Source organism: Myotis yumanensis, unplaced genomic scaffold (assembly GCF_028538775.1).
Source record: "Myotis yumanensis isolate MYYU_CA2020_CCGP unplaced genomic scaffold, mMyoYum1.0.hap1 SCAF_19, whole genome shotgun sequence".
NCBI classification, from domain to species: Eukaryota; Metazoa; Chordata; class Mammalia; order Chiroptera; family Vespertilionidae; genus Myotis; species Myotis yumanensis.
The window spans coordinates 28,067,628-28,080,376 of record NW_027223770.1 but is presented as its reverse complement, the minus strand read 5'-3'; the positions used below and the strand labels follow the sequence as shown (position 1 = coordinate 28,080,376).

The 12,749-nt window shown below is 62.5% G+C and overlaps 1 protein-coding gene across 1 annotated transcript in view; it reads left to right on the top strand.

The window, feature by feature from the left end:
* The window catches only part of RIMBP2 (RIMS binding protein 2), a 54,423-nt gene that overhangs the window by 25,184 nt on the left and 16,490 nt on the right, over positions 1-12,749 (top strand). The window contains 7 exon segments of the mRNA XM_070399589.1: positions 681-731; positions 4,014-4,218; positions 5,094-5,239; positions 6,346-6,422; positions 9,841-9,950; positions 10,631-11,461; positions 12,579-12,730. Coding sequence (XP_070255690.1) covers positions 681-731; positions 4,014-4,218; positions 5,094-5,239; positions 6,346-6,422; positions 9,841-9,950; positions 10,631-11,461; positions 12,579-12,730 — 1,572 coding nt within the window.

The window sequence follows — 12,749 nt, the reverse complement described above, 5'->3', positions numbered from 1 at the left end:
CCCGCCTCCCGCCTCCCGCCTCCCGCCTCCCGCCTCCCGCCTCCCGCCTCCCGCCGGGGACGCTCGTGAGGGAGGAGCAGACAGAGTCTCTGTCCTCCAGGCCCTGAGAGAACGTCCTTCAGGAGATTTTTTATTTTATTTTTTATTTTTCCTTATTGACTTTTAGAGAGAGAACGGGAGTGGGAGAGAGAGAGAGAAACATCCACGATGAGAGAGAATCATGGACCGGCCGCCTCCCGCACGCCCCCCACTGGGGATCGAGCCCACAACCCGGGCCTGTGCCCTTGACCGGGACTCGAACCCGGGACCTTTCAGTCCACAGGCTGATGCTCTATCCACTGAGCCACACCGGCCGGGGCTGTACCATCCAGTCGTCCCTCGAAGGGCACATTGGTTTCAGGGGCAGAATCAGAGCCGCCCCCTCACGCCCCCCCCTCCCCCCGTGCTCTCAGACAGGGTGCGCCCCCCAGTGTTCACAGGGTCGGATGCAGCGGGATCCACCCCATCTTGCCCGGAGGGGGAGGGGGAGGGGGAGAAAAATGAGAGCTGATCGCGACGCTCGGAGTTCGGGGCTGTTGGGGGGACAGAAACCAGGGCTCACTCCCAGCTGACCTGGACGTCACCCCGTTCTCTTAGATCCCCCCCTAAACCTTCACTTGTCTCTTTTTATCATCAACAAGGCTCAGGTTGAAGCGAAGAAGGAGCATGAAGGCGCCGTGCAGCTGCTAGAGGTAGGGGCGGCGGCGGTCAGGCCGGGGCGGGCGTGGGAACGGTCGCTCAGGTTTGCCGGGGCCTGGGGTCCTGTCCAGGGGCCTGGGGTCCCGTCACCAGGGCTGTGCACACCCCGCACCCCTCGCCTCTCACCAGCGCAGGCGGCCTGCACCACAGGGGGTGTCTCGAGCCCCCTGTGTGTGAGGAAGTGAAGGCACAGAGAGGTTAAGCAATTTTCCCTCGGCCACACAGCCCGCATCAGGGCGGGGGTCTCAGCTGTGGCCGCCTCCCCCTGCGGGCGTCTCCCCCTGCGGGCTCCCTGGGCAGGAAGCTAGGAGGACGGCCCTGGCAGGGCGGGAGGTTTGGGTTCCGTGGGAGCCCCTCGTGGTGCCAAAGCGGCTGCAGCTGCTCCCGACCCTCCACGCAGGCTCAGGCCGAGGTGGCAAGAAGCCGAGTCCCGAGGGGAAGGGCGGTGGGCCTCCCGCCGTCCGAGAGCCGTGCCCAGTGCATTTTTAAATTTTATTCCAATCTTCACCCGAGGATACTTTTCCACTGATTTTTGGCGAGAGTAGCAGAGAGAGGGAGAGACACAGAGAAACATCGATGGGAGAGAGACACGTCGGTGGGTTGCCTCCTGCCCTCGCCCTGACCGGGGCCGGGGCTGGGGATCGAGCCTGCAGCCGAGGTCCGTGCCCCTGACCGGGAATCGAACCCGGGACCCTTCCGTCCGAGGGCCAGCACTCTATCCACTGAGCCACACGGGCCAGGGCCGCCCACTGCGCTGCAATTCGCACGGGCTCCTGGCTGCAAGCGGAGCTGCTTTGCTTTCAGTCGCCGGCAGCGCGTTGCCTGGACGGCCCGTGTTGTCCTGATGGCCTTCGAGCCGCCGCCGCCGCCGCCGCCGCCGCCGTGAGGGTCCCGCGGGGCCCGTCCCCGGCTGGTGGCCTGCATGCCCGCCGTGGCCTGTGCTGGCGGCCGCGATGCGCTTGGGGGAGGCGTGCGCTGGGCCGGGAGCCGTGCCTGTACTCACACGCGTTTCTGTGCTTGTGTCTCGTTGCTTCGCCAGAACACCTTGGAGAGCATGCAGGTACTGCAGGGCCGCCCGCCCTCCGCGCATGGAGCGCCACGCTCCGGCCGCTCAGCCCTCCTCCCCCACGGGCAGCTCCTGGGGCCGCCGAGGGCGTGGGGCTCGGGGGGCCGGGCTGGGGGGCGGAGGAGCTGCCCGGAGCCTCCAAGGGGCAAGGCGTTCATCGGGGCCGGGCGCCCGGTTCTGACCTCTGAGGGTTGGGCGGCCGCGAGCTGGTTTCCTGCGGAGGCTGTGACGTTCAGGCTCCCTGAGCGCCGATGACCCGGGAGGAGGAGGTGTGGGCTCGGGCACCACGCCGTCCAGAGCCCGGGGGGTCGGGGGGTCGGGGGTCGGCATCGGAGTTCAGACCCGGCCTGAACGTCGCACCCGCGCGTCCGTGTCTGTGTGTGTCGTGGGGGCTGTGTCCGTGGGGGGACGGGCGGCATGGGGGCTCCTGCCTGCGCTTCCAGGCCTCAGGGCATTGGCCCGAGCGGACGGGCTGGGCGTGGGCAGAGCGGGGGTCCGTGGGGGATCTCTGCCACGTCTGGATCCCGGGGTCTCTGTGAGGCCACGCAGGCGTGCCACTCGGTGCCACGGGGCTGTCCACGCGAGAACCCGAGGGCGAGCAGATGGAGCTTGTGCACCTGTGTCCTCAGGGCCGTGCGGGGGCCTTGTTCCTGCCAAGGGCCGTTTGGATATTTAGGTGCCTTTTAAAAAATATATATATTTTCATTGACTTCAGAGAGGAAGGGAGAGGGAGAGAGAAACATCACTGATGAGAGAGCATCATGGACCGGCTGCCTCCTGCACGCCCCCCACTGGGGATCGAGCCTGCAACCCGGGCCTGTGCCCTAAGTGGGATTGAACCGTGACCTCCTGGTTCACAGGTCGATGCTCCACCCCTGAGCCCCGCCGGCCGGGCATAAGCTTGTGCGTTCACAGTGCCGGGTCCCCACGTGCTGCTCAGGGCAGAGCACTGGCTCCGTGGCAGCCCCCTCCCCTCCCCCCCACCCCGTGGCCGCTCTGTTAGGTGCAGGGTGGCCCCCCAGGGCCGTGCAGAGGCCCCGGGATCAGGGCCGCCCAGAGGGTGCACGTGGGGCTCTGAGGGGTGATGACTGCGGTGAGAGCCGGGCCCTGGAGGGGCTCCTGGCCTGGGGATCACCCTGAGTCCGCGCGGAGTGAGCCCATGTGTCTGGGGGCCTGGTGAGCCGCACGGCCTCGAGCTGCGACCACTCTGTGCTGAGGACCGACGGGCGCTCAGGCCGCCGAGGAGGGCGGGCCCGGGTGGTGAGGTCTGTGCCCACCCTGTACCCTGGAGCTCTGCCGGGCACGCGGCACCCGATTGTGGGCCAGGAGGCGGAGGCCCACGAGGGGGCCGGGCTGGAGCCAGGAGGGCGGCCGGCTCAGAGTCGGGGGGTCAGAGACCTGGGTCCCGCCCTCCACCTCCAGGTGTGTGGCCTTGGCCGCTGGTCCCGGTCGGGCTCCTGGCAGCGTAGCCCGCGAGGCTCTCTGACCGACATCGATGGCGCAGGCGGCCCCGTTCATGACGCCGGAGTCAGAGGAGAAACACCTTTGGGGCTCTGGCTGTTTTCTGTTTTTTGGGTTTTTAAAAATATTTTTATTGACTTCAGAGAGGAAGGGAGAGGGAGAGAGAGAGAAACATCACTGATGAGAGAGAGTCATGGACCGGCTGCCTCCTGCAGGCCCCCTACTGGGGATCGAGCCCACAACCCGGGCCTGTGCCCCGACCGGGAATCGAACCCTGACCTCCTGGTTCCCAGGTCGACCCTCAGCCCCTGAGCCCGCCGGCCGCTGGAATCCCTTCCATTGGGAGCGTGGTGTTCTCTGAGGTTCTGCAGGACCAGGCGGGGGCCCCCGTAGGAAAGTGCATTGTGGGCGAGTGACTGAGCTCTCCCCCCGTCCGGGCTGTCCCCACCTCTAGCCCCAAATTTCAACCCCAAAGTGCCCGGCTGCACACAGAGCCGGAGCGGCCCTCGGGGCGCTGAGTGGCGGCTCCTGTGGGTCCCACGTTCCCCGGGGAGGGAGCTGGGCCGGCAGCCGGGCTGCGTGGGAAGCTCGCTCTTACCGGGCGCCGAGCCGATGGAGGTGGGAGGCAGCCCCGGCCACATACAGCCACGCACAACACGCGTGCACCCCCGGGCACAGACACGCGCACACACGCTCCTGCACACGCATGCTCCCGCCCCGCCGCCCGCCGACTCACGTGCCCCCGCAGGGCAAGGTGCGGGAGCTGGAGGACAAGTGCCGGGCCCAGAGCGAGCAGTTCCGCCTCCTGTCGCGGGACCTGGAGACGTTCCGGCAGCACGCGGGCGCCGTCGACCTGCTGGGCGGCTCCCTGGCCCCCCTGGACGCCCCCCTGGACCCCGGCAGCAAGCCCTTCCCGCAGTTCATGAACGGACTCGCCCCCTCCATCGGGGCAGGTGAGCGCCCGGGGCTCCCCCCTTCCGGGGCCGAGTGGAGAGGGGAACGGTGACCCCCAGGTGGGCCGATCACAGCGGGGCCTGGGAGGGCGGGCAGCCAGCCTGCCGGGACCTGCGAGCACCGGTGTCGGCACACGTGACTCGGTGCTGTCCCGAGCCCCGCTGCCCAGACGAGGAAGCCGGGCTCTGTCGGGGCCACATGGCTGGGAGCCCAGAGCAGGGCCTGAGCCAGGAGGTTCTGGGCGGGGACCAACCACACTGTCACTCGGGGCTGGGACCTGCCAGCCGCGTTTCCCTCTCTCTCTTTTTAAAATATATTTTTATTGATTTCAGAGAAGAAGGGAGAGGGAGAGAGAGAGAAACATCCATGGGAGAGAGAACCATGGATCGGCTGCCTCCTGCACACCCCCCACTGGGGATCGAGGCCACAGCCCGGGCCTGTGTCCTGACTAGGAATCGAACCCGGGACTGTTCAGTCCGCAAGTTGACACTCAGTCCTCTGAGCCAGGCTGGCTGGGCCTGCGTTTCTCTTTAGCTGACCCCCCCAACCCCCCACTCGGCAGCCCCTGGTGACACGGGCCGCACCCTGAACTCGGTCCCGACAGAGGCAGCGAGCCTGACAGCGGGGCATCGAGCACTGGGCTGCCAGGTCCCGGGAGCAGGGGCTGGGCTGTCCACGGCCCTGTGCCCCGATGCCCACAGCCCCGCTGGGCACAGCGGGTGCAGAGGAGACACTTATGGGATGAACCATGTCCCGGGGGCTCGTGAAGCCCGCGGGGAGCGGGCGCGGCTGCGGACGGCGCTGTGCGTGTCCCCGTCACTCCATCTCTGTCTGTCACTCCATCTCTGTCCGCCGTCTCCCTGTCCGCGGCCAGGTCAGGACGGCCCCTTCGGGAGCCGCGCTGTGATCGGGGACTACATCCGGCCACTCCCGCTGCCCGGGGACTCGCCGGAGCCTCTGCCTGCCAAGCCCCCCTTCCTGTCCAGATCTGGAAGCTCAAGATGCAGATTTGAGTCCGATGTGAGTCCTGCTCTGGGGAGGGGGCCGTGTGTGAGGAGGAGGGAGGCAGCGGGCGCGCAGCCTGTCCTGGGGAGGTGCCCACGAGCGCTCACGCTCACGCTCACACCTACCCCTCGGCCCGGTGCCAATGCCGGGCCTGGCCCCGCCCCCCGCCCCCCATGGTTGTGGCCGCCATAAGGGAACACGTGGGCAGAGTCCTTGTGCTCTGCCGACTCTGAGACGGCAGAGAAGGGGGGACCTAGGAGGAAAGAGCCCTGTGCCACCTCCTCCGTGCAGCCCTCCCGGGTGTCTCATCCTAAGCACTGAGCCAAGTGGGCCTGTGTGTCTCTCCCTGGACGGAACCTTGAGAGCAGCGGGCACAGATCATGGTCTGTCTTTGTTGTCTTCTTCTTCTTCTTCTTCTTCTTCTTCTTCTTCTTCTTCTCCTTCTTCTTCTATGTATTTTTATTGATTTCAGAGAGGAAGGGAGAGGGAGAGAGAGAGAGAAATATGATGAGAGAGAATCAATGATGAGAGAGGATCATTGATTCAACTGCCTCCTGCACGCCCCGCACTGGGGATCGAGCCTGCAACCCCTGGCATGTGCCCTTGACCGGAATCGAACCCGGGACCTTCAGTCCGCAGGCCGACGCTCTATCCACTGAGCCACACCGGCCAGGGCTCTCTGTGTCTTCTAAGGACCCTCGCGGGGCCCAGCTCAATGAGCGCCCCATTCCTCACATCACGTGGGGCAGGTCCTCACCCCCGTCCAGGCTTGGGGGGCACAGGAGTGCTTTACAGAGGCCCCCACGGGACCCGGAGCCCACACAGCTCCGTCATCGCCTCAGGGGCGCCAGCATCTCCCGGGGACCCCCCACATGAGGCTGCAGGACCCAGGGACCCCCCACGTGAGGCTGCATCTCCAAGGGACCCCCACGTGAGGCTGCAGGGCCCAGGGACCCCCCACATGAGGCTTCAGGGCCAGGGGACCCCCCACATGAGGCTGCATCTCCCGGGGACCCCCCACGTGAGGCTGCAGGACCCGGGGGCCGTGGGAGGGTTCCTGTGTGTCCCCCGCGGGAAGCGGGAAGCCGCAGCGTCCTAACCGAGTGTCCTGTGTCCCCCAGATGGACAATGAACGGAACGCCAACCCCCCCAAGCAGAGGTACTCAGGGAAGGTGCACCTGTGTGTGGCCCGCTACAGGTGAGGCGGGGCCCGGGGGGCGCGGGGTGGGGTGGGGACCGGCCGGGGGCTGAGGGACAGGGAGGCTGTGTGGCCACACCGGCATGGCGGGCGTCAGGAGGCCGGGGTCCTGGCCGACGCCCACGGCCTCACGGCTCCCGACTTTGGACGCGTCCACGCTCCTCACTGGGACGTTAAAGTCGGGACTAAGACGTCTGCTTGGCCTTGACCCCGAGAGTTAATTTCGACCAATAAAAACGTGGCCTCCTCGGGGGTACGATCGAGGGAACCATCACCCTTTGTTACGATTTAACGGCGCGGCTGTCACCACCGACTGCCAGGGGTGGCATGCTTACCAGGTGTACAGGTTACTAGTGCGGGTTAACCATCACCCGGTTACTAGTGCGGGTTAACCACCAACCGGTTACTAGTGCGGGTTAACCATCACCCGGTTACTAATGTGGATTAACCATCAACCAGTTACTAGTGCGGGTTAACCATCAACCGGTTACTAGTGCGGGTTAACCATCAACCGGTTACTAAAGCGGGTTAACCGTCACCCGGTTACTAATTTGGATTAACCATCACCCGGTTACTAATGTGGATTAACCATCAACCGGTTACTAAAGCGGGTTAACCGTCACCCGGTTACTAATGTGGATTAACCATCACCCGGTTACTAGTGCGGGTTAACCGTCACCCGGTTACTAATTTGGATTAACCATCACCCGGTTACTAATGTGGATTAACCATCACCCGGTTACTAAAGCGGGTTAACCGTCACCCGGTTACTAAAGCGGGTTAACCATCAACCAGTTACTAGTGCAGATTAACCATCAACCGGTTACTAGTGCGGGTTAACCATCAACCGGTTACTAAAGCGGGTTAACCGTCACCCGGTTACTAATTTGGATTAACCATCACCCGGTTACTAATGTGGATTAACCATCAACCGGTTACTAAAGCGGGTTAACCGTCACCCGGTTACTAATGTGGATTAACCATCACCCGGTTACTAGTGCGGGTTAACCGTCACCCGGTTACTAATGTGGATTAACCATCAACCGGTTACTAAAGCGGGTTAACCGTCACCCGGTTACTAATGTGGATTAACCATCAACCGGTTACTAAAGCGGGTTAACCATCAACCGGTTACTAATGCGGATTAACCATCAACCGGTTACTAACGCAGATTAACCATCAACCGGTTACTAATGCGGATTAACCATCAACCGGTTACTAACGCGGATTAACCGTCAAAGCATGGTTCAAATTGATTATTTGACAAAGAACGTCCAGGTCAACCGAAAAAGATGGAAGACCGACAATGACAAGCGTTATTGGATGCAGATGCGTGTCCAACTCAGAAACAACTCGCACAAAGATTCAACGTTGCTCAGCAAACAATTTCCGACCGTTTACAAGCAATGGGAAAGGTTTTAAAGCAGGGGTCCTCAAACTTTTTAAACAGGGGGCCAGTTCACTGTCCCTCAGACCGTTGGAGGGCCGGACTATAGTTTAAAAAAAACTATGAACAAATTCCTATGCACACTGCACGTATCTTATTTTGAAGTAAAAAAACAGAATGGGAACAAATCCAATATTTGTATTTGCGTGTGGCCCGCGGGCCGTAGTTTGAGGACCCCTGTAAAGGAAGGAAAATGGGTGCCACAGCAACTGAACAAAAGGCAGATGGAAAACCGAAAAGTCATCAGTAAAATGCTGCTTCGACGGGTTGATCCAGGTCAATTATCCACATCGACTGCAAGGCCAAATCGCTTCAGAGAGAAGACACTGCTCTGCGTTTGGTGGGATCGGGAAGGTGTGGGGTATTATGAGCTGCTAACACCAGGTGAAACCGTTAATACTGATCACTACCGACAACAAATAATCAATTTGAACCACGGCCACAATGGGCCAGAACACACGGCAAAGCAATTGTGCTTCATGATGATGCACCATCACACACTTCAAAACCGCATTTTTAATCGGTATGCAGATTAGCTATTAACCAGTTAAAAATTCGGATACCGGTTAAAAATTCGGATTAGGCATTAACCGGTTATTTGTTGTCGGTAGCGATCAGTTTAACAGTTTCACCTGTGTTAGCAGCTCCTAATACCCCACACCTTCCCGATCCCACCAAACGCAGAGCTCTCTCTTCTTTCCGAAGCGATTTGGCCTTGCAGTTCATGTGGATAGTTGACCTGGATCAACCCGTTGAAGCACCATTTTACTGATGGCTTTTCGGTTTTCCATTTGTCTTTCGTCCAGTTGATGTGGCACCCATTTTCCTTCCTTTAAAATGGTTCCCGTTGCTTGTAAACGGTCGGAAATTGTTTGCTGAGCAACGTTGAATCTTTGTGCGAGTTGTTTCTGAGTTGGACACGCATCTTCACCCAATAACGCTTGTCATTGTCGGTCTTCCATCTTTTTCGGTTGACCTGGGCATTCTTTGTCTTTCCCCCCAAAATCCTCACTTTAAAGCGTTTAAACCAGCGTTCACAAGTGTCTTCAGATGGAACATGTTCCCCATAAGCATGTTCATCTATGATGTTAACACCTTCAGCAAATCTGACACATGAAGTTTTGAAGCTTGTTGTTCATAGAACAAAACAGCACACATATCACATCGCGTGTATATCAGCATACGTGTGACCCCATCTATTGAAAACAAACCCGCATTAGTCACCGGTACACCTGGTATTTTCCTACTGGGGTGACTTTTCTGTTGTTTTTTATTTTATTTATTTTTTATTTTTTAAAAAACCTTCAAAACCTCAGAGGGAAGGTAGGGGAAAGTGGGGGCAAATGGGAGAGATCGACCAAAGGACTTGCATGCCTGCATATAAGCCAGCCAATGGACACAGACACCGGGGGTGGGGGCATGAGTCGGGGGTTGGGGGGCAATGGGGGGATAATACCTTAATCAATAAAGAGAGAGAAAAAAGTATGTATCTTTGATGGCAAGTACGCTAAAGACAGAGACTTTTTAATTGGGTTTATTGGGGGGATATTGGTTAATAAAATTATATAAGCTTCAATTGAAAAAAAAATCCTCACCCGAGGATATTTTCCCATTGATTTTTAGAGAGAGGGGAAGAGAGAGGGAGAGACAGAGAGAAACTTTCATGTGAGAGACACACATCGCTGGGTTGCCTCCTGCACGCGCCCCGACCAGGGCCTGGCCAGGGAGGAGCCTGCAACCGAGGTGCGTGCCCTTGACCGGAATCAAACCCGGGGCCCTTCGGTCCCCAGGCCGAGTCTCTGCCCACTGAGCCACACCGGCTGGGGCTCGCTCTCTGTTTCAAGCCTGTGGGAGGAAGCTGGCGATGGCCAGGATCTGACCTGTTAGTGCCGAGCTGGCGGAGAGGGGGCGGGCGCGGCCCAGAGTCCGCGAGGCCGAGGCTGCCGTCAGCCTCCCTCGTTTCTCCCGTAGCTACAACCCCTTCGACGGCCCCAATGAGAACCCAGAGGCTGAGCTGCCGCTCACGGCGGGGAAATACCTCTACGTCTACGGGGACATGGACGAGGACGGCTTCTATGAAGGTCTGTTCCACGCGGCGGTCGTGCGAGGCGGGTCCCGGCGGGGCTGACCGGTGCGAGGCCTGGGGAACGGGCAGGCCAGGCCCCAGACGACCCTGCTGGCCAGGCTCCCCCGCCCGCCTCCCGCGTGACCGTTCCCCCTGCGGCGCCCAGCGGGGTTCCCGGGGTCCGTCCTCTGACCCCGACACACAGTGGGTGTTACTCTACTCACCTGGTTTCCCAGGCAACCACGTGCCACACGGGGCTGAGAGCCTCTGGTCCCCACAGGCTCCCTCCTCCCTCTCAGTCACTGCCCAGGACTGGGGTCCCCATTGGCATCTTCTCCGGTAGGGCCTGTTCAGGAGCCCCCTCTTCAGGCTGCAGCAGGCGCCATGGGAAGAGCAGGCTGACGGTGGGGGACGCCCCGCGGGTGGCAGTGGGGGTGTCGGCAGTGGGACCTGGGTCCAAGGCGGGCTGGTGGGTGGGGGTGGGTGTGGGGGACACCCTGCGGGGGTGTCAGCAGTGGGACCTGGGTCCAAGGCGGGCTGGTGGGTGGGGGACGCCCCGCGGGTGGCAGTGGGGGGTGTCGGCGGTGGGACCCGGTCCCGAGGGGGTGACGTCGGCGGGGATCCCTGGGGCCCGGTCACTCTCCCGAGGCTGCGGCTCTGAGCTCCGGGCGGTGACTCTGCCCTCGCTCCCAGCAGGCGAGCTCCTGGGCGGGCAGAGGGGGCTGGTGCCCTCCAACTTCGTGGACCTGGTGCAGGACAGCGAGGCCCGGCTGAGCGCGCTGGAGACCGAGCAGGGGCAGAACCTCCTCAACCAGACGGGCCTGGGCCTGGGCCTGGGCCTGGGCCCGGGCGGGGAGGATGCCCTGGACCTGCCCCCACCCTCTCCCCCGGCCCCGGGCGGCCCCGACGACGACGGCGGGGGGACCCTGGACGTGAGCATCGACGACCTCGGCGAAGACCTCGTGCCTTACCCCCGCAAGATCACCCTCATCAAGCAGCTGGCCAAGAGCGTGATCGTGGGCTGGGAGCCGCCGGCCGTGCCGCCCGGCTGGGGCCCCGTGGGCGGCTACACGGTGCTGGTGGACCAGCAGCCGCGCCTGAGCCTCCCGCTGGCCGGCAGGACCAAGGCGCTGATCGAGAAGCTGAGCGTGGCCGCCCGCACCCACCGCGTGTCCGTGCAGTGCGTGACCGGCCGGGGCAGCTCGGACCAGCTGCGCTGCACGCTGCTGGTGGGCAAGGAGGTGGTGGTCGCCCCGTCCCAGCTGCGGGTGGACGACGTCACGCCCACCTCCGCGCGGCTCTCCTGGCTGCCCACCAACAGCAACTACAGCCACGTGGTGTTCCTGGACGGGCAGGAGCAGGGCGTGGCGCGGGCCGCCCGCTACCAGTACCAGCTGCTCAACCTCAGGCCCGGCACCGCCTACAAGGTCCGCGTGCTGGCCCGCCCCCACCAGGTGCCCTGGCAGCTGCCGCTGGAGCAGAGGGAGAAGAAGGAGGCCTTTGTGGAGTTCTCCACGCTGCCCGCCGGTGAGCGGCCCCCGGGGTCCGTGGGGAGCAGGGGGGGCACCCGTGCAGGACGTAGGGTGCGGGGGGGGGCGGGCAGAGGGAGAGCTGCATGCAGCCACAGCATCCTGGGAAGGCCCCTAGGTCACCTGCGAGACATGGTGTGTGTGCATGTGTGTGTGCATATGTGTGCGTGCATGCATGTGTGTGCATGTGTGTGTGAGAGAGATAGGGTGTCAGCAGTGGGACCCAGGTCCCAAGGGGGTGGCATCTGAGTGGGTCCCTGTGACCCCGTCACTCTCCCCGGGGCTGGTCAGGCCCGTGAGCTCCGGGCGATGACTCTGTCCTCGCTCCCAGCAGGTGAGCTCCTGGACCACAGAGGGGCTGGGGTGTGAGGGAGACACACACACACACACACACACACACACACACATGCACACACACATGCACACACGTGCACAGACACACACATGGAGGGAGGAGGGGCGAGGCAGGGCGCAGTCATGTGCCCATTGGCCAGGCCTGAGTCACGGGGGGCCTGGGGACCCCCAGCAGCTCAGTCCAACCACAGCCTGAGGACCCAGCGCTGGTTCCCGCCGGGGCGGCCGGGGGGCGCCCTCCTCCGTCCCCTCTCACACGCCCCTCTCCCCGCCCGGCCCGGCCACTCCTTTTTCTCATGATGTTCGTTAGTTTGTTTGTTTAAAATATATTTGTATGGACCTCAGAGAGGAAGGGAGAGGGAGAGAGAGAAACATCACCGATGAGAGACAGTCATGGACCGGCTGCCTCCTGCACGCCCCACACTGGGGATCGAGCCTGCAGCTCCTGTCTGTGCCCCGACCGGGAATCGAACCCCGACCTCCTGGTTCGAAGGTCGACGCTCAGCCACTGAGCCCCGCCGGCCGGGCTCATGTTTGTTTATTTTTATTAAAGTGGAGCTGACAGACGTCAGCACACGAGTCTCAGGCACAACACAGGGCTCCCTGTGACCCACCTGTGACCCTGTCACCGCACGGAGCTGTGGCAACACGCCGACCGCGTTCTGTGATTCCTTACGTGATAGCGGGGGCTGGTCCCTGGAGCGAGCGGCCTCCTTCCCGGGGGAGCCCCGCCCAGCACGTGCCTCTGCGTCTGTCCCCAGGTCCCCCGGCTGCCCCCCAGGACGTCACCGTCCAGGCGGGGGCCACCCCAGCCATCGCCCAGGTCTCCTGGAAGCCGCCCGCCCTGAGCGCCACCGGGCTGTCCAACGGGGCCACCGTCACGGGCTACGGCGTGTACGCAAAGGGGCAGAGGGTGAGTCACGGGGGGGGCA